The 23,162-nt window shown below is 33.5% G+C and overlaps 1 protein-coding gene across 2 annotated transcripts in view; it reads right to left on the bottom strand.

The window, feature by feature from the left end:
- Positions 1–23,162, bottom strand: part of PHKB (phosphorylase kinase regulatory subunit beta) — a 223,515-nt gene that overhangs the window by 157,237 nt on the left and 43,116 nt on the right. For both annotated transcript variants that reach the window (XM_081273845.1, XM_081273844.1), the window contains exon 6: positions 20,417–20,497. In XM_081273845.1, coding sequence (XP_081129971.1) covers positions 20,417–20,497 — 81 coding nt within the window. The remainder of the gene's footprint in view (positions 1–20,416; positions 20,498–23,162) is intronic.

Genomic DNA, 23,162 nt, shown 5'->3' with positions numbered 1-23,162 from the left:
TAAGTTGTAATTTTTTTAAATTCATAAAATGGATTGGAAAACTGCTCAAAAGATTATCTGTACCAATCGTATCTTTATATGTGTGAGCATTTTTAGGTACATTCTTATTCATTTAAACTGATTATCTTCAAAGCCCAATGTTTTTAATACAAAAATATCTAAATCCTCTCTGATGTCCATAAATCACAAATTATTGCAGCCCAAGCTAGATGCAATATTACAAAAAATGTTGACTACTAGTGAGTAATGGTTTATATATAAATTTTTCAATAACATCTTCACCATAATACCACTTCAACAACAATGTAATATACTCTTATATGCAATTTAAAGAAAGTAAAAATTTCAAGAGAGATGAAAAGGGACACAGAATGGTAGCAATGGTTAGACAATAAATTTGGTGACACGATTGACTGCCTAGAGAACAACAGACTTGAAACGAATTAACATTTTACCTGTTTGTTTAAAAAATGCGTATTGGTATGTACATAAATAAATGGCTTAGGAGACACTAAATCTCTTAAGAGGCACTACCACCAACACAACAAAGTGAAGCAGGCTTTCTCTCAAGAGAAAGGAGGAATAAATGGGGTAATATTTCAGGGAAAAATTTCCTAATTCCTGGACATTTGCAATATGAAACTTTAGTATACTATATATGAAGGGTAAAGAAAGCAAATAACTGTGAATAGTAAATCAAGTAGCCATTAGCTTCTGAGCACTTGCCATGTGGCTACTCAGAATTGAGTTGGGTTTTCACTGCAAAATACATACCAGATTTTGAAGAGTTAGCACAAAATTAGGAAAAGCAAATTATCTCTTGAATAATCTTTTATATTAATTAATGTTGAAGCATCATTATAAATACATTGCAATATATTAAATATATTATTAAAAATAATTGCATCTTTTAAAAACGTAGCTACTAGAAAAATTTAAATTACATACGTGGCTCACATTTTATTTCTCTTAGTCTTGTTGAGACTGGAAAAGAAACACACACTTTCCCAGCCTCCCTGCTCAACTTCAGGTGGCCTCATAATAGCTCTGGTCAATAAGGCATGAGATGAAGTCTGCTGGGGACTTTTGATATTTCTGATAAAAAGGGTTTCTTTTAATCAAAAGTAGCTAACAATGCTCTCACCCTTTAATCAATCTTTCCTTTCTGATTACATTTTTTGGGAGTGGGAGGTTACTAAGGATTGAAAGCAGGTGTGCTTTACCACTGAGCTACATTCCTAATCCTTTTTTTTTTTTTTTTTTTAGTTATTGGTCCTTCTTAGTTATACATGACAGAATCCATTTTGATAAAATTATACAAGCACAGGCTATATATCTTATTCTACTTAGGACCCCATTTTGGTGGGGTTCACTTAGGTAATTGCATATGTATACATAGGAAAATTATGTTAGATTTATTCTACTGTCTTCCCTATTCCTATACCCCCCACACTCCCTTCCTTTTGTTCCCCTTTGTGTAATCTATTGAACTTCCCTTCTTCCTCTTCCTCCCCCCTTTATTGTACTTTCCCTTCTACATATCAGCAATTTTGCTCTTTGAGATAAGTTCTCACTAAATTGCTGAGGGTCTCACTTAGCTGCCAAGGTGGCTTTGGACATGTAGTCCTCTTGCCTAAGCTTCCAAAGTTGCTAGGATTATAGGCATATAGCACTACAATCAGCTTTTTTCTTTTTATAACCAGCGATTTTGAGGTAATAAAGAAAAGGGAAACTGACAAAGCAGATTGTTACACATCTCTATACATCTCGTTAAATGAGAAAAATAAGCACCTGTTCATTTAAGACACTGTAGTCATCCCAAACAGAGGATGAATTAATATATTATAACGAAGCATAATTATGGAAGAGCTAGATTGGAATATAAATTCCAGATAATCACAGAACAATTTTTTTACAAATATGATAAACCTAAGTTTATTCAATAACAGCTATATATACATACAACAAAACTTCCAAAATTATTTTCTATATAAATACTTGAGTTTGATCTTAGTTAAAAAAAATCAGAGATATTAATTTGAACCTAAGTATAAGTTCAGTGCCTGATTATTAAATCAATAAAGTAACAGGAATCTCAAGTTAATAGATGAATTCTAAGAACTTCTTAAATACGTTGCTCAAAAATGGGTATGAATATTCAGGATATTAAAACAGCATTTGTATTAGAATAGTATAGCAAGGTTAAATGTCCCAAGCAAAGGCCTGGCATAAAACAGATACTCACTCAATTCCTGAAGATGGACAGTAGAGATTTAGTTGCCTTGTTCTTACATGGTACTGTCTCTCAGGCAGCTATAAAGCTATAAAGCTGTGCACCGACTATGAGAGCTGTCAAGTAGTATCCCCCAAACAGAGGACCTCTACAAAGTCTTAGAGACTTGTAGATTCAAAGTATTTGAATAAATCTTGGTTCAATCATTTATCACTTAGCTACCTGAGCAAAGACTTCAAAGGTCATATGTGACAAACTTATGAATTCACAGAAATTTTTTCAGGAAAGCTATTAAACAAACAGATAAGACCACCAATACAAACATTAATACCACCATATACTGGGGAGGAGGGCCACATCTTGAAAAAAAAAAAAAAAGAACAGAAACTGTTCCTAATGAAGCTCAAACACTGGACTTGCTAAGTAAAGACTTTAACTATTTCAATCAATCAAAGAGATAAAGGAAAGTATATATAAGGAACTAAAGGAACCCTTAAGAAAGATATCTTATCAAACTGACAAAATCAATAAAGAGAAATAAATTATTAAAGGCAATAAAAATAAAATTTTGAGTAGATAGCAATAATAAGAATAATCATTCAATAATTTTATAGAATAATAATTTTCTAATAATAAAATAATTTTATAGAAATTAAGTATGGCACTATGGGATGAAATAAAAAATAACAGAGGGAAATATGGAAGGTTCACAACTACATGAGAATTAAAAAAGAAACTACTAAATACCAATGGGTCAAAGAAGTCACAAGAGAAATTAGAAAATGCACTGAGATGAATGAACACAAAATCAAAATACATCGAAACTAGCAGAATGTACATAAACAATAAACAGAAGGCAATTTATAGCTTTAAATTAGTTTTTTCAAAAGAAGAAATATTTAAAATCAATAATCTTAACTTTCTACCTGAAGAAACTAGAAAAATACCAACAAAATGAACCCAAATTCAACAGAAAAACAGAAATAATAAAGTCTAGAAGACAAATAAAATACAGAATAGAAAAATTAATAAAACCAAAAGTTGATTCTTTGAAAAGATCAACAAAATTGATGAACTTTTGGCAAGGGTTCACCAAGGAAAAAAAGGAATAAGACTCAAATTATTAAAATCAGAAATGAAAGAGGAGACAAAGCTTAGAGAAAAAAAATTAAAGTCAATAGTACGAACAATTGTATGCCAACAATTTAGATAACAGATAAAAAGGACAAATTCCTAGAAGAACACAAACTTCAGAAACTAATTCAAGAAGTAATAGAAAACATGTATATGATAAGAAATTGAAAAAATAATCAAAATTCTTCCCATTAAGCCCAGACGTAGCTAACTTTACTGATAAATGTTACTAATCATTCAAAGTAGAATGAATACCAACACTTCACAAATTCTTCCAGAAAACAGAAGAGGGAAAACACTTCCTAATTCATTCTATGAGGTCATTAGCATTATACCATAGCCAGATAGACAAGTCTGTCTCTCACACATACACACTATATACCAATATCTGAGAATTAGTGAAAACTCCTCAAAACAAATATGAAAAAAATCTAGTAACATATAAAAAGAATTATACATCAAGTAGAATTTATTCCACATATTTTAAGTTAGTTCAAAATAAGTCAACTAAAGAAATAACTCAGATGAACAGATTAAAAAAAATCTTTTCAACAGATACAGAAGTATCTGAAAGAATCCAACAACTTTTCAAGATGAAAATACTCAAGAAACTACGAATATAAGAAAACTTTCTCAATCTGGTGAAAGGTATCTACAAACTCACATGTAACATCATAGTAAATAGTAAATGATGAGATTTCCCTCTAAGATCAGAAACTAGACTAGAATCTTCACTTTTACCACTTGTATTCAACTACTGGAGGGTTATATTGATCAGCTTTTTATCTTTGGAACAAATCATTATGGAGGAAAGATTTATTTTAGCTCAAAATTTCAGAAATTTCAGTCCACGTTCAGATGGCTCCATTCTTTCTATACCTGTGGTGAGGGATATCATGGTGCAAGGATGTGATAAAATAAAGCTGCTAACCTCCCTGTAGCCTGGAGGCAGAGAGAGGGGAAGGAGCTAGGCTGGAGACAAAATCCCTGATGGCCCACCTCAGGGATGCATTCTCTTCAACTAGATCTAACCTCTTAAAATTTCTAATTTTCTAAAAACAATTTTTCCAATTATGCATTCAGCTATGAATCCTTCAATGATTCAATTCATTGATGAGGTCACAGCTCTCATGATCCAATTACCTCCCCAAATCCCCACCTCTGAACATTGCTGAACTGGGGACCAAGTCTTCAATTTTGAGCCTTTAGGGAATATTCCAGATCTAAACCATAACAAGGCTCTTGCTAAGAAAACCAAGAAGTAGAAGATTTGAAGACCAACACTACTAGAAATGAACAGGTAAACTTTCACTATTTGCAAATGACATGATATTCTTCATAGAATAAGGAATTTTTAAAAACTGTTAAACAAATACAAAGTTGCAGGATATAAGATCAAGATGCAAAACTCTACTGCATTTCTATATACTAGCAAAGAATATTCTGAAAATGAAATTTTAAAACTCCATTTACAATAGCATACAAAGTAAAATATTCAGAAATAAAATTTAAAATGGATAAAGGACATATATTGAAAACTACAAAACCTCACTGGAAGATATTTAAAATACCTATGACACAAAGCATAAGTAACAAAAGAAAATTTTGATAAATTGGATTCTATTAAAGTAAAGTGACTTTTTTTCCTTAAAATACAATTTCAAGAAAATCCACAGAATAGGAGAAAATGTTTACAAATCACATATCAGAAAAGAGTTAGTTCCCAGGTTACAGAAGAACTCATAATTCAATAATTAAAGGACAAATAATGGAATTTAAAAGGGGCAAATGAAAGGTGGGGATGTAGCTCAGTTGGTAAAGTATTTGTTCAATTCATACTCAAAAAAAAAAAAAAAGCCAGGATCATGAACAGATGTTTCTTCAACAACAATAAACCAACGACCAATAAAAGACTACCTAAAAGACGCTGAACATCATTATTAACTCAAGAAATGCAAATCAAAATCACAATGAAATACTGCTTCAGACCAATAAGAATGGTGACACAAGAAAACAAGAAGTAATTGGCAGGGTGTTATGAAACCACATCCTCTTTTACTGATGAGACTGTTAAATGATGTGTTAACTTTGAAAAACCATTTAGTAGTTCCTCAAAAAGTTGAACATTAAGTTATCATGTGGCCTAGTGATTCTACTTCTAGGTATATGCCCAGGAAAATGAATGTATGCCTACACATGAACACTTGTATACATCAAGGAAAATTTAAGACAAATCTACAAAAACTTGTACATGAATTTTATAAACAGAATTATTTGTAATAGTAAAAAAGTAGAAATCACCAAAATACTCAGCAACTAATGAATGGATAAAAAATATATGCTGGCCATAGTGGAACATGCCTCAAATCCCAGTGCCTTGGGAGACTGAGGCAAGAAGACTGCAAGTTTGAGCAACTTTGCAAGGCATTAAGTAACTTATTGAGACTCAAAATGAAAAATAAAGTTGGGCGTTGTTGCTCATGCCTGTAATCCCAGCGACTCAGGAGGCTGAGGTAGGAGGACTGTGAGTTCAAAGCCAGCCTCAGCAAAAAGGAAGATGCTAAGCAACTCGGTGATACCCTGTTTCTAAATAAAATGTAAAACAAGGCTGGGGATGTGGCTCAGTGGTTGACTGCCCCTGAGTTCTTTCCCCAGTAGCCCCAAGAAATAAAAAAAGAAAAAGAAAAAGGACTGGGGATATAGCTCAGTGACAAAGCATGCCTGTGTTAATTCTCTAGTATATATATAAAGTGATACACACACACACACACACACACACACACACACACACACACTCTGAAACATATTCAGTCATTAAAGTGAATGACATACTGAATCATGTTACAATACAAATTGAATATAAATGTCTGAAAATGCAGTAAATGAAAAAGGCTATACAAAAAAGCCACATACTGTTTGACTCCATTAATACATTAGCAAATAAACAAATCCAAAGTGAAAGAAAGAAGAATAGTGATTCTCAAGGGAAGTGGGGAAGGAGAAATGGAGAATGATGGTTATTGGGTTCCAGGATACTTCATGGGGTGATGACAATGTTAAAAATGTGATTATGGGGATAGTTTCACAACTCTGAATATAGCAAAAGCACAGAATTTAAAAATAAAAGTTACCAGGTACAAGAGGCATGAAAGAAGACAACATCAAATCAAAAAATGATACAAAAAACAGATCACATTAACAAATCCCCAGATAATCCATACATTGAAGTAATTAAGCACAGAACATAAAATTATAATAATAGTAAAGTTCAAAAAAATATATTTAAAAATGGGAATTTCTTAGAAGATATCAATATAAAACACTCAAGTGAAAATTATTTGTATATTTGTTTATGATTCAAGCATAAATTTCAAAATTGAAAAGCAGAATGCCTAAAATATAAAATTCATTTGATGGGCTTAATAGACAGTTACACATACTGGAACATATAAGCTGGAGAATTAGAAGATAAACCAGCAAAAAAATTCCAAATCAAAGTAAAATGGATAGTGAAAAGCATACAAAAAAGTAGTTAAAAGACAATGGAACAAGATGCAAGGAAATTACAGATAAGTGAATGTAACAGGAAAATAAAAAATGGAGCATATGCAATATTTGAGTAGATAATATCTGAAAATTTTGAAACTTATGAAAGACATAAAGCTCCAGATTAAAAAACTTCTATAAACCCAAGGACAAATACAACCCCCCACATCTTAGTAAAACTAATAAAAATCAATGATAAAGACAAAATATTTAAAAGCAGCCAAACATAATGTTTTCATATAGGCAATAATAGAACTGAAGCAGATTTCTTCTTAAAAGCAACTGAAGCCAGAAGACAATGTAATGACATATTTAAAGTTTTGGAAAAAAAATAAACATGAACCTAAAGTATCTTTCAAAATTTAAAATTAAACCAAGACATATTTAGAAAAACAATAACTAAGGAATGGACAATAATCCCAGGTAGACTATCCTAGGAAAGAAAAATAAACATCAGAAATGTACATGTGAAGACATTTGTGTATATAAACCAATACATCTATATTGTTGTATATAGAAATGATATTAATGCTTTACGGAGTTTGAAATATATGCACAATTAAAATAAATATTAAATGGCACAATGGCAAGTAGATGCTAAAAGGTTAAGGTGTACATTGTGACTTCTAAAGTAATTTGTATAAGAGTAATAAAAGAAAGTCTAATTAATAAGCTAAAGGAAGGGAGATGTAATGATATGAATATTTGATTAGTCCAAAGGACCTATAAAATAGGACAAAAAAAGGGTATAAAAACACAAAACTGATAATAATAACAAATAATAAAATCATGAATGATTTAACCTAAATTACCAATATTTATATTAAATATAAATTCACAAATTCACAAATTGCCAAGCTGGTTTTAAAAACAAAGTGATGTTTACAAAATATAAAGCATACAAATAAGAATTTAGAAAATTTAAAAAGACATACCATAAAATATTAATCAACAGAAATGGTTTAGACAAAGTATAAGAAAGAAATTTTAAGGGACTTGAACTGGGACACTTCCATGTCTATAAAAAAGTATAACAATCCCAAATCATATGCATTAATTGCATATGCTTTCAAACACACATATTCATATATACATACATACATAATACTTAAATCATAAAGTTCTAAAATGGAGAAATAAAAAATTACATAGAGAATGACTAATGCAGAAGACAGAAAATTCAATAGCATATAAAAGACATGAATAGTATGCCACAGTTTACCTTATTAATATTACAAGGAACAATGAACACAACAGAATGCTTGTCAGGTTTATCTAAAATATTTAATAATAATAACCATATGCTAAGCAAATCTCAACAAGTCTGAAAGGAGTAAAACATATGGAGTATGTTTCTCCTAGCAGTGTAGATAAAAACAAGAAATCAATATTTTAAAAATATAATACACTCAAATGTTTAGAAATCAAGAAATACATTTAGAAACAAACAGGCGGCCAAAAATAATAATAATGATGGCTAAAAGATATTTTTAACTGAATGGTAATAAAAATAAGAAAAATTTAGACTGTAACTAAAAAGTAGAGAAAATATAAAGCCTTAAGTGCATATATGTATCAAAAGAAAAAACAAAAAATTCAATGATAAAAAAGTTTCTAAATTAAAAAGTTGTGGGCTGGGGTTGTGGCTCAGTGAAAGAGTGCTTGCCTAGAACAGGTGAGGCACTGGGTTATGTGAGAACCACATAAAATAAATAAATAAATAAATAGATAGATAGATAAATAAGTAAATAAATAAATAAGTTATTATGTCAATCTACAACTAAAATAAAGTATTTTAAAAAACTTTAAAGGGATAAATTAAACATAAAGGTATGGACAGAAATGAATGAACAAAAACTATAGAAAATTCAACAAAGCTGAAAACTGGTTCTTTTTTAAGCTTAATTAATTAATTTGTAATAATTTTTTTATACACGACAGTAGAATGCATTTAAGTTTATACTGCACACATGGAGCACAATTTTTCATTTCTCTGGTTGTACATGAAGTAGAGACAAATCATTTGTGTCTTCATACATGTACCTAGGGAAATGATGTCCATCTCATCCTACAATCTTTCCTATCTCCATGCTTCCTCCCTCCCCCTCCCTCCCCACTGCCCTATCCAAAGTTTCTCCATTCCTCCCATACCCCCCACCCAACCCATTATGGATTAGCATCCACATATCAGAGAACACATCTGGCCTTTGGTTTGGGGGAATTGGCTTACTTCACTTAGCATGTTATTCTCCAATTCCATTCATTTACCTGCAAATGACATGATTTTATTCTCTTTTAATGCTGTGTAATATTCCATCATGTAAATATACCATAGTTTCTTTATCCATTGAAGGGCATCTAGGTTGATTCCACAGTTTAGCTATTGTGAATTGTGCTGCTATAATCATTGATGTGGCTACTTCACTGTAGTATGCTGTCCTCTGGGTATAGACCGAGGAGTGGGATAGCTGGGTCAAAAGGTGATTTCATTCCCACTTTTCCAAGGAATCTCCATATTGCTTTCCATACTGGCGGCACCAATTTGCAGTCCCACCCACAATATATGAGTGTGCTTTTCAACTCACATCCTCGCCAACACTTATTATTGCTTTTTTCTTAAAAATTGCCATTCTGAATGGAGCATTTTTCTAATTGCTAGAGATGTTGAATATTTTTTCATATATTTATTGATCGATTGTTTATCTTCTTCTGAGAAGTGTCTGTTCAGCTCCTTAGCCTGTTTATTGATGGGGTTGTTTGTTTTTTAGTGTTTAGTTTTTTTAGTTCTTTATATATCCTCTAGATCAGTGTTCTATATGATGTGGGTGTGGTAAAAATTTGCTTCCATTTTGTAGACTTTCTCTTCACCTCACTGATTGTTTCTTTTGCTGAGAAGAAACGTTTCAGTTTGAATCTATCCCATTTATTGATTCTTGATTTTATTTTTTGAGCTATAGGAGTCTTGTTAAGGAAGGAGGGGCCTAATCCCACATGATAAAGATTTGGGTCTACTTTTTCTTCTATTAGGTACTGGGTCTCTGGTCTAATTCCTAGGTCCTTGAGCCATTTGAGTTCAGTTTTGTGCATGGTGATAGATAGGGACTTTATTTCATTTTGCTGCATATGGATTTCCAGTTTTCCCAGCACCATTTGTTGAAGAGGCTATCCTTTCTCCAATGCATGTTTTTGGCATTTTTGTCTAGTATGAGATTACTGTATTTATGTGGATTTTTCTCTGTGTCCTCTATTTTGTACCAGTGGTCTACAAGTCTATATTGGCACTGCTGTGCCAAATACCATGCCGTTTTTGTTATTATAGCTTTGTAAGTATAGTTTAAGGTCTGGTATTGTGATGCCGCCTGCTTCACTCTTCTTGCTAAGAATTACTTTGGCTATTCTGGATGTCTTGTTTTTCCAAATGAATTTCATGATTGTTTTTCTATTTCTATGAGGAATGTCATGGGGATTTTGATTGGAATTGCATTAAATCTGTATAGTGCTTTTGGTAGTATGGTCACTTTGGCAATTTAATTCTGCCTATCTAAGAACAAGGGAGATATTTCCATCTTCTAAGGTCTTTTTAATTTATTTCTTTAATGTTCTGTAGTTTCATTGTAGAGGTCTTTCATCTCTTTTGTTAAGTTGATTCCCAAGTTTTTTGTTTTGTTTTGTTTTTTGTTTTGAGGCTATTGTGAATGGGGAAGTTGAAAACTGGTTCTTTAAGCAGTCTAATTAAACTGTAAAGCCATTAAGAAAGACTAGTCATGAAAAACAAGTTGCCACAAAATATCAACTTAGGGAAGGGGAAGTCATTATAGAACCTAAAGATATAAAAGAATATTCAAAAGAACTTTATATCAAATATTAGAGGCTGTAGAGTGAAAAATACAATCCAAAAATCTAACAAAAAAATACATAGTGGATTATTAATAAGTGGGATCTGAGATTCATAAAATAAATACTTAATCATACTTGGAAGTTTACAGTTCTTTGAATATTCATATAAATCATAAACTGTGAGTTAATACATAGTTTTCTTTAAAATATGTAATAAAGGTTAGAGAAACAAAGATGAAAAATTAATACAAATTTATGAAGCATAATTTATTTTAAAATTCAGTTAAATGAAACAATATCACTAAAGTTTTGCTAACAACACCTTGAAGATCTGAAAGCCAAGATGCCTGAGAATGGTGAATATCTAAAAAATAATAAAAGTCTCTGAAACAATAAATGGCTTCATAGTAAACTTGATACAGTTACATTGTCTCATTTGATGTTCAGCATTGAAGAATACTGGAATTCTCACAAATATTTAACATTGCTCATATACAAGGGGTTACTGGGTTAATCTTCATATATAATTTTACCACTGGGGTTTTAATAAACAAATGGTAACACATACTCTGATTTGTGTTAGGAACTGTTTTACTTCCTGATTAGCCTTAATAGAATAGCCAAAATGCTCAAAAGAGGATAACATCTAAAATAGTTTTTACCATTTATGTACATAGCTATGAAATTCTGTAATTAAGATAATGTATAATAAAATATCCTTTCATAAACAGGACTAAGGAATAATTAATAAGCTACAATTGTGGTTTAATGTACCTGAACTGTTAATGCAAACAATACTTTGGCATAAACAGATGTTATGACGAAGAACTGCTTTCCTTCTAGGAGTCTGAAACGTGGTTCATCCTAAGCAGACGGTGTGTAAGTGACCAGCCCCCAATGAAATCTTCAGCAACATGTCTCTAAGGAGCTTACACAGTAGACAGCATTTTACATGTGTTATCACAATTCATGCTGAGGAATTAAGCATGTTCTGTATGAATATATGAAGAAAAGACTGTTGGAAGTTTGCACTAGAATTCCTCTGGGCCTTGTTCCATGCATCTTTTTCCATGGTTGATTTTCCTTTGTATCCTCCTCAGGGCAATAAATGACTATAATCACGTGCCAGATACAAAATATACACCCCAAAGCTAGACCCAAATTCTTTGTGAGTTCTCTTAGAGAATCATTGAACCTAGGATTGGTCTTTTAGACTCACCATATAGAATTATTCGTTTATTCTTCCAAAACACAGAAGTCAAATTTCAAATAATTATGTACATAGGGAGTTAAGAATATGCAACAAATGATATATAATGAACCCAGCTCAAAGTTGTCACACATTGATGCCTTCTATGCAACATTTCAGATGAATACCCTAAGAGAGCTCTAGATATTAAATCATTCCCAAATCATTAGTTTGGGTTAAACAGTTCTTGCCACAAAATTTCAAGAATTAGTAACTCAAGTCAAGTCTTCAATCATATAGCATGGTATGACAGAAATTAGTTATCAAAAATGGTTCTTAGCTCATGTGAATATTCACCCCTTCTTCAACCTCTTGCACACTTGGTTTCCTGAGGCCCCTTTTCATGTTTACCTGATATCCTTGCTTCCTATTTCAGCAAGCTAATAGAAACAATCAGAATAAGATCAACCTTTATATATATTATCATGCAAATACACATTTAGGTTATATTCACATTCCTTCCTTGTTACATTGTCTGAATCATTAGGGATCCTAGCTAAAAACAACCCTTCCACTAATGCAAAATATCCAATCATACCTTGCCTATTCAAAAACTTTGCTCTTTCACTTGTCCTTTCTTTTTTTCTGTCCAAACCAACAAATTTTACATGTATACTGGATCTTTCCCATCAGCCTAACATCTACTCCAAACACAATCCTCCCCTGACTCTGCACACTCCTCTAGCTAGTATCCCAATTCTGTGACCCCGTACCAAGAAAATTGCTAAAAAAGTTATTTCTTTGTTTCTCCTCTATTTTCTCCCAAAGTTGCTATTCCCACAAGAAGCCTTTTGCACAAGTTCACCAATGACTCAAGTGATACTGTTTGCACAATTCTGATTTACATCTAGTATCCTGAAAACATTACTAATAGTACCCCCTTTTCACTTTCAAAAGTATTCTGGTTTGCAGATGAATGATATGGTCACCCTACACTAACAACAGTACTTACAGACAACACTCAATTTTCAGTCCTTACCTTTTTCCATTATTAATTATTCCCTCTTTCTTAAGGTACTTCCATTCGCTTCTAGTTTACTCCATTCTCTTTTGTCTGACCTTTCCTCTTCAATTCCCTTGGGTGGATATTTGCTCTTTTTTTGTCATGCTGATGTGCCCAGTTTTCAGTCCCTCCCTTTTCCAGCTATATTCACCTTCCAAGTACTGTCACCTAGTTCTAGGGATTTAAATATAATCTTGTGCGAGTAACTCCAAAATTCATATCTCCAGCCCAGTCCTCACTTCTAAACTGACAAGGTACCCAACTATCTATAAGACTGCTTTCCTTCAATGTCGAATAAACATTACAAAGTTAACATTTTCAAAAATAAACTCTCACTGCTATCCATTTTACCTCTATACAGTCTAAGTTATAATCATTCTTCTTCTTGAGTATTAAAACAACTGAACTGATCCCTTTATCTCAATCTTGTCCTCCTAGGTTTATTCTCCACAAAGCAAAGTTATCTCTTTAAAAAATAACTCAAGTTTTAACACACTTCTATCTCAAAATCCCAGATGGCTTTCCATCAAACTTGGAATAAAATCCCAGATTCTAAATATTCATCAACTTTTTTTTATTCCACTATAATAATGTGGATTTCATAACTTTAAAGACAATCTCTTTTCTCAATTCTCTATTCTGTTTGGTCCATAGAAACTCAAAAAATATTTACCAAACGATTGCAAGATTCACACAAAGATGCATGAATGGATGCAGGCATCCAACATGAATAAATATGTAAACCTCAGATCTCCCTGGCTTGAACATAGTGTTGTAACATGATGTTTTAGTCAGCTTTTTCACTGCTGTGACTAAAAGACCCAACCAGAAGAAATTCAGGGCAGGAAAAGTTTATCTGGGGGCTCAGGTTTCAGAGGTCTCAATCCACAGAGGCTCCATTCCTCAAGGCTTGAGGTGAGGCAGAACATCATGGCAGAAGAGTGTAGTGGAAGGAAGCAGCTCACATGATGATCCAGAAGCAGAGAGAGTGGTCTCCACTTGCCAGATACAAAATATACCCCAAAGCTAGACCCAAATTCTCACCTCCTCCAGCGACACCCTACCACTCAGTTAATCCCTATCAGAGGATGAATTCACTGTGTAAACTGGGCATGGTGGTGCATGCCTGTAATCTCAGCAGCTGGGGAGGCTGAGGCAGGAAGATCAAGAGTTCAAAGCCAGCCTCAGCAGAAGCGAGGTGCTAAGCAACTCAGTGAGATCCTGTCCCAAAATAAAATACAAAACAGGGATAAGGATGTAGTTCAGTGGTTAAGTGTCCCTGAGTTTTATCCCTGTTTATCAGCCTCATACCCCAAAATCAAGTGTGCATTAAAAAAAAAAATTCAACCACAACCTACTGCTAAATATAGTAGTCTGAATCCCAACCACACCTATAGTTTCTATTATTTAAGATCTTGTAAGTTTCTTTCGATACCAAATAGGACTAAAATATGTAATTAAGTAAGAAATTATAAAGTGATGGAGTGTGACTTCAGAGGCTAGGTCATGAAACACAGTATTTGCATCTTGCTCTCTTGGATCACTTGTTCTACAGAATGCACATTCCACAATGTGAGGACACTGAAGTAGCTCTATAGAGACAAACCCTGCTAACAGTCAGGGGGAAACTAAGGTCTCCTAGCAACAGCCACATGAGTGAGCCATTTTATTTACTTTTTAAAATTAATTAACTTATTTATTTTACACTAGAGTGCATTTTGACATATACTACACAAATGGAATACAAGTTCTTATTCATCTGCTGTACATAGTTCAGAGTCACTCCAGTAATGTAATCATACATGTACATAGAATAATATCTGTCTCTTTCTACTGTCCATCCCATCCCCACAACCCCACCCCTCTCTTCACTCCCTCTACACAAACCAAAGTTCCTTCATTCTTCCTTATCCCCCACCCCACTACGAATCAGCATTTGCTTATCAGAGAAAACATTCGGCTTTCAGTTTTTTGGAATTGGCTTATTTCATTTAGTATGATATTCTCTAGTTACATCCATTTACATGCAAATGCCATAATTTCATTATTCTTTAGGGCTGAGTAATATTCCATAGTGTGTGTATACATTTTCTTTATCCATTCATCTGTTGAAGGGCATCTAGGTTGGTTCCATAGTTTAGCTATTGTGAATTGACCTACTATAAATGTTAATGTGGCTGTATCACTATAGTATGCTATTTTTAAGTCCTTTGGGTATAGACCAAGGAATGGGATAGCTGGGTCAAATAGTGGATACATTCCAAGTTTCTGAGGAATCTCTATACTGCTTTCCATAGTGGCTGCACCAATTTGCAGTGCCACCACCAATGTATGAGTGTACCTTTTTCCCCACATCCTCGTCAACACTTATTATTGCTTGTATTCTTGATAATTGCCATTCTGACTGGAGTAAGATGAAATCTTAGGGTAGTTTTGATTTGCATTTCTCTAATTGCTAGAGATGATGAACATTTTGTGTGAGCCATTTTAGAAGCAGGTCTTCCAGCCTGAGTAAAGCCTTCAGATGACTGTAGGCCCAGCTGATAGCTATTTCCAATTTCTGACTCACATACTTTGAGATAACATTTATTTACTACTTTTTGGGACAGCACAGGTACTGAGGACTCAGTGCAGTACCAAATTACTTGAGCTCAGTAGCTTAAAAAAAAATAAACAATTAGCCCTACATGATGGCACACAGCTAATCTCAATGACTTGGGAAGATGAAGCAAAAAAACCACCAAGTACAAGACCAGCCCCGGCAAGACCCTGTCAAAAATATAAAGAGCTGGGGATGTAGAATAGGGGTAAAGTGCCTCTGGGTTAAATCCCAATTCCAAGTAAACAAACAAACAAACCTTCTTTTAAAGAACTAAAAAGAAAAATGAAAATACCAGGACATTCCTCAATAAACAAACTTTTATCCAAGGAAGCAACACTTGGGTTTATTTATCTAAGGGAACAAGAATATGTAGGTCAATTAGACAAACTTCTGTTAATACAATGGCTCAATAGACCACCTTCCAATTATTAGCCTCACTCAATGCTTTTTCCACTTAAAATTCAAGTTCATAAAAAAAATAATCAAGAGTGATGTTTTTTCTAAAATGACATGACACTGTGAGACCAATCATTAAAAGGCATCAAAATTGGAGTCATATAACAGCAAAATCATGAGGAAGAACCATTAAACGACTTTAAGGTTGTATCTATGCTCCCATGTGTAAAGGTTTAGCTGATAGAACTTAATGAAGAGACACACAATTAGAGGTTTTAAAACTTTCATTAAAAATAAAAAGAAGCCAGACATGGTGGCGCACACCTATAATCCCAGGGGCTTAGGAGGCTGGAGCAGGAGTCTTCAGAGTTCAAAGCCAGCTTTAGCAAGGTGCTAAGCAACTCAGTATGACCCTGTCTCTAAATAAAATACAAAACAGGGTTGAGGAAGTAGCTCAGTGGTTAGGTGCCCCTGAGTTCAATCCCTGGTATGCCTCCCCCAAAATAAAAATAAATAAATAAATATAAAAACAAATCCAAAATGTAGAAAGGGAAGACAAATTTTAACCTTACAAATATTTACTTTCAGAGTATTTTTGAACTCTATAGTTGTAGACTCAAAGTCTAGAAAGTTCCTTCTATAAAAGAATTATGTCTTTTCATATAATAATGCTTTCTATAAAAGGCAAGAAAAATTATTCTAAAGGAAAAACAAACAGTATTTACATAAATTCAGGGTAGTTCTTTGAACCATTTCTAAATGATGAAATGGGACACAGAGTGCCAAGTTCACTACTTTGCCCTCTCCAACAGATATAAATGAGTTATCTCCATTAGTGGAGATAAAGACTGCATTATGGGGGCTGGGGATGTGGCAGCCATTATGAAGTCAAACAACAACAAGTGCTGGCGAGGATGTGGGGAAACATTGCTGGTGGGACTGCAAATTGGTGCGGCCAATTTGGAAAGCAGTATGGAGATTTCCTGGAAAGCTGGGAATGGAACCACCATTTGACCCAGCTATTCCCCTTCTCAGTCTATTCCCTAAAGACCTAAAAAGAGCATACTACAGGGACAGTACTACATCGATGTTCATAGCAGCACAATTCACAATAGAAAGACTGTGGAAGCAACCTAGATGCCCTTCAATAGACGAATGGATTAAAAAAATGTGGCATTTATACACAATGGAGTATTACTCTGCATTAAAAAATGACAAAACCATGGAATTTGCAGGGAAATGGATGGCACTAGAGCAGATTATGCTAAGTGAAGCTAGCCAATCCCTAAAAAACAAATGCCAAATGTCTTCTTTGATATAAGGAGAGTAACTAAGAACAGAGTAGGGAGGAAGAGCATGAGAAGAAGATTAACATTAAACAGGGATGAGAGGTGGGAGGGAAAGGGAGAGAGAAGGGAAACTGCATGGAAATAGAAGGAGACCTTCATGGTTATACAAAATTACATACAAGAGGAAGTGAGGGGAAAGGGAAAAAAAAACAAGGGGGAGAAATGAATTATAGTAGATGGGGTAGAGAGAGAAGATGGGAGGGGAGGGGAGGGGAGGGAGGATAGTAGAGGATAGGAAAGGCAGCAGAATACAACAGACACTAGTATGGCAATATGTAAATCAGTGGATGTGTAACCAATGTGATTCTGCAATCTGTATACGGGGTAAAAATGGGAGTTCATAACCCACTTGAATCAAAGTGTGAAATATGATATGTCAAGAACTATGTAATGTTTTGAACAACCAACAATAAAAATTTTAAAAAAAATCTGTAAATGTCTACTGCAAGACTGACAGATACCAATGAAGACTAAGATCCCAGGATACATGACACATCTGTGTGGGCTATGAAAGATGTTAGAAAATTAGCACACACACTGACTTAAAAATAATCTGACTTAAAAATAATCTCTAATACAACTTATCACCACAAACATTGGAAATCAGTGTGTTCACAGAACCTCAGTAAGAGTACACAAGATCCTTAAGAAAATGAACCTCTCCTTAAAGAACTACCCTGTGGATGCAAAGTTTGTAACAACAAAAGAATCAATAAGGATATGATAATGACTTACAAAAAGAAGGAAAATAGTGTATTAGAAAAACAAAAGTGAGCTGGGAGCAGTGGCATTCACCTTTAATCCCAGCAACTCCAGAGATTGAGGAAGGAGGATCTCAAGCTTGAGGCCAGTATGGGAAACTTAAGGAGATCCTGTCTAAAAATAAAAACAAATGGCTGGACATATAATCAGTGGTAGTTGTTTAATCCCTAGTGTTGAAAAAAAATACAGACATTGTAATGTATATGTTGCATATACATTATATTGTGCATGTATGTATACATGAATGTATATCCCCAAATTTTTCAATACTAAGACAAAGAAGAATTTTAGCAAACTTAAAATTTGATAGTAAACATAAAAAGAGGGGCTGGGGTTGTGGCTCAGTGGTGGAGCTCTCACCTAGCATGTGCAAGGCCCTGGCTTTGATCCTTAGCACCACATAAAAATAAATAAATAAAACAAAGGTATTGTTTCCAACTTCAACTAAAAAATAAATATTTAAAAAAAAAAACATGAAAGGAAATAAGTGGCAGCCTCACAGTCTTCAAGGTCCACGGATTGCCCTAAATCTGAATGTACCTAGGAATTGAAGAAGAGATAGAGCACTTTCCAATCCAGGGCATAAGGTACAATCAGAAAAGATAATAGTCATCTTTACCACCTTTCAAAGGATTAAATTCTCTAAAATAGAAAAAGGAGCTTCATTCACCAAAAAATTCTGTGCAGGTCAATTTATTGCCTATAACCCCTATGATCCCTGAATATCAAGGAAATCTCAAGGAAAAAGATGGTGAGCAGCAATGATACATTTTATTATTCTAGGATTCTTATTCTTTATTGTGTATACAATAAAGACTATTGATATTACTATATAGCAATTTTATATGCTCCAGATAAAAATTATAAGGCCAAGAAAAAAATTTAAAAATTTTAAGAAAGAAATATTAAAAATTACTTAAGTATACATAAGCTATATAAAAGACAATGAAAAAGTTAAAACTATCATATTTATGAAAAATGGCAGTTGACACATTAAGATTTAAATAATTAAAGTAGATGTTGACAAAGCAACACATAATTTAAAAGTAAACTGAAATATCAAGCAAAACAAAGCCAGTGCTAACTAACACAATTTCACCACTAACATTTTGCCACAAGTAATATCAGTATGAAATCACTTGCCACAACGATGTTAGTTGCTGGTTATTGTAAATGATTATCATACTGTGTTCTACTGGAACCTGGAATATGTCTCCTAGTGCTTTGAAACGTCTATGGGTGAAAAAAATGAAAAGCTAAACAAGCTGGTTGTAGAAACCCTTTTCTCTTTAGTCAGAGTCACACCTCTTTTATTTATTTTATATTTTAGGATGCTCATTAAGATTGAAATGAGTCTTCAGCTCCAGCTCCACTCAAAATGTTTGAATAGCATTATATGCAGTATTATAAAAACTAATAAGTATTTGAATAAAACAAAACCCAGAGTTGTGTGATGAATTAAATAAAAGATAACCAAAATATAAGAAAGCACAATAGGCTATTATTATTTCTTTGTCATTATTTACCTTCACATTTTAATAGTCTTTACTTACTTTACAAAAATATGAACTACTAAAGAACAGAATTACTTCTACCTATTTCAAAACACCCTCAGCATAGTCCAATTATTATTTTGGTGTTTAGTATACACAATAATTATTCTTCCCTGCCCAGATGACAGGAGGAATAACAAGTATATATAGAATCCCTACTCTATCGAGTTCTCATTGTATGTACCCACTAGAATAACAAAAAGCTTTTTTGCTGCCACTCTGGCACATTTCATAGTGTGTCAGCATGTATGCCTGAGTATTCAGGCATCAGTGCCTATGAAAGAAAAGTTTCTCAACTTCGGGATATAAATCCTTTTCAATTTTCCTAGTAAGAAAAAGAACCTGGTATTTGTCTTTTGAAAAACATGAAGAACCCTACTGAGGTCCTACAAATACAAATAATATGATAAAAGTATCTTTCCACTTTTAAATGGATGTTATAAAAAGCCTTGGTGTGAAAAGACATAATAACTGAGAAAATCTGGAACCTTTATTTCACTTTCATTGTTACTAAAATTTTTTGAAAGTTGTACATTTTATTTCAGAATACCTGAAATAGAACCTTTATGGGAGTTAAGTTTACCATCTTAAATATTGTGCTCATTTAAAAAATGTATTGTGCATTGAAAATACAGACCTTTTGATACACTATCCAAATTCATTATCTGATTTAAGAATAACCCATTTTTATGTAAAACAAAAAATACTTTCAGAGATAAAATTTAATAGTAAAGAATTGGGGGAAATCATACCTCATCAGTGTTATAGATAATCTGGAGTCCTGAGGAAATCATTTCCACAAGGTAAAGAAGATAGAGTGATACTGCATTTATCTGAAAATAATCAGCAACAGTAAAAGGTTAAAGGAAACAACAAAATATTAAGTTATGAAAATAAATAGAAAAGCAATGATTAAAAGTCATTTGCTCTGATAGTGTCATATAAAATCATTTCCTTTTGTATTGTGAAACAAAGGTGATGTGGATTTAGTTCATAATAAAATCTCAGGTTTGTAGGTAAAATTCTAAAATCCTCAAATTCAACGTGATAGGTTAGATTTATTTTCAGACTCTGAGACTTCTACTTTGGAATAGTTTTGCCCCAGAGGATGCCATGTAATATCAATTTATCTGAAATACATGTAAATGACAAATTTATTGGCAGGCAAAACATTGAAACTATGCTAGGACACTACACTCTTATTTTCAGACAATTCAAAAATTTATGTAAATGACTGCAGAAATATGTTCATTTTAACCAATGGTATAACATCATTTAAAACATTTATGAACAAATTAGTTCTATAAAGAAATGAGATATTCTTTTTGATTATTAATCTATTTAAGTAGTCAATATATGGTCAAAAAAAAAGACAATAATACACACTCTAACAAAAAAAATTGTCATAAATCCTGAATAGTATTTGTAATCTGCCTCACATAAAAGTAGGAAAGATACATGTTACAATATGGACAAATCTTATATGATGGTTAATTTGGGGTGTCAACTTCACTAGATAAAAGATACCTATAAAACTAATAATACATTATTTCTGGGTATTTCTGCAAGGGCATTTCTGGTGGACACTGGCATGTGTATCAGTGGACTGAGTGGAGAAGATCTGCCCTCAATGCAGGTGGGCACTCTCTAATCTGCTAAAGGTCCAGATGAAACCAAAAGGTGGAGTTAGGGCAAATTCTTGTTTTCTCTTCCTCTTTTGCCCTTGAATGTGAGAACTCAAGGTTCCTTGGCTTTTGGGTTCCAGAACTAACATCAATGCCCCTTCCCCTCAGCACTCAGTTCTCTAGTCTCCATCAGAGAGTTATACCTTCAGCTTCTCTGGTTCTGAGGCTTTCAAACTAGGACTGGGTCATGCTACCAGCATCATCACAATAGATGATCTATTGTAGGACTTAATCACAATAATTCATGTGAGCCAATTCTCCTAAAGAAGCCCTTCTCAAATATCTATTGATCTATCTATCTCCTAATAGTTCTGTCAATATAGAAAACTCAGGGCACTCTACCACTGAGCCTCATCCCCATCCTTTTTCTTATATTTTATTTTGAGAAAGGATCCTGCTAAGTTGCCAAGTTTGACCTCAAACTTGTGATGCTCCTGCCTTTTCCTCCCAAGCCATTGGGATTATAGATATGCACCACTATGTCCAGCTTGAGTAATACATCTTGAATGAAAGAAGCCAGTCACAAAGATCATACATTGTATGATTGCATTTATATGAAAAGTCAAGAATAGGGAAATCCACACAGCCAGAAAGGAAATTGGTATTTGCTTAGGGATGGAGAGCTTTGGGGGGAAAATAGGGAGTGGCTGCTCATGGGTACAAGGTTTCTTTTTGAGGCAAAGAAAACGTTTTTAAAATGACTGTGATAATTGTTACACGAGTCTGAAAATACTAAACATCTCTGAATTGTACACTTTACCAGGTGAACTATATGCTATGTGTATTATATCTCAATAAAGTTATTAAATAACTTTTAAGTGAAAATTTTTAGTTGAAGTAAAGAAACTATAAATTTGTGTCAAAAACAAAGAGAAAGCAAAGTATAAGTTTGTTCACATACAATTCTAATGGGAAAGATTATTAACCTCTAATGGGCTTAGTGGCTTATGTTTCCTTTAACTTTTCACTAACCTTATCGAGAGAAAGACAAAAAGTGGGGGCAGAAAATTATTGGTGCTCTCAAAGCCTTGGACAAAACTGTCCTTCTGCAACCAGGGCCCAGCACCACTAGTGGCACTCTTAGGAACCAGACCTATTCTGGATGCCTCCTGACTTCCTAGCACTCAGGCCATTGGGTATCAGGGTCATGTCACCATCCAAGTGTTCCATAGGAACAAGGAGTCTTCAGATTTTATAGCAACAAAAATATTTGAGTGACCTTCCTTAGAAGATGGCAGAGAAGAATTTCACCTCACTGGGAGGCTCATTCAAATATCTTCTAGCATTGACACTGGCCTACTGAAAATTATTTTAAAGAAATTTAATTCCTGTGGACAAATCGGTTACACAAATTTAGAAGAAAGACAGAAAAGCTCTCTGCTGTAACATTTATTTAATGCTTATATGTGCCAGGCACTGACCTTAAATTCTGTGATACAAAAAAAAAAAAAAAAAAATGAGCTGGAGCCAGGCACAGTGATATGTACCTATAGTCCCAGCACTTAGAAGACTGAGCCCATGGAGTCTGGGACCAATCTGGACAACAAAACAAGACCCCATCTATTAAATTAAAAAGAAAAACAAAGGAAAAAATGCATAAGCTGTATGGAATGTGTATAAAAATAGGTACAGGGTTGGAGATGTAGCTCAGTGGTAGAGAGCTTGACTAGCATACAAGAGGCCGTGGATTCAATCCCCAGCACAAAAATAAAACAAACAAAAAATCGGCACAAAGACCAATGGAACAAATTAAAAAACCCAGAATTTTTTTTTTATTTTTTATCCAACTTATTTTCAACAAAGGCAGTAAGAA

Source organism: Spermophilus citellus, assembly GCF_964194105.1.
Source record: "Spermophilus citellus genome assembly, chromosome: 18".
Lineage (NCBI taxonomy): Eukaryota > Metazoa > Chordata > Mammalia > Rodentia > Sciuridae > Spermophilus > Spermophilus citellus.
The sequence above is the reverse complement of the archived record's forward strand: the minus strand, read 5'-3'. Positions and strand labels throughout refer to the sequence as shown.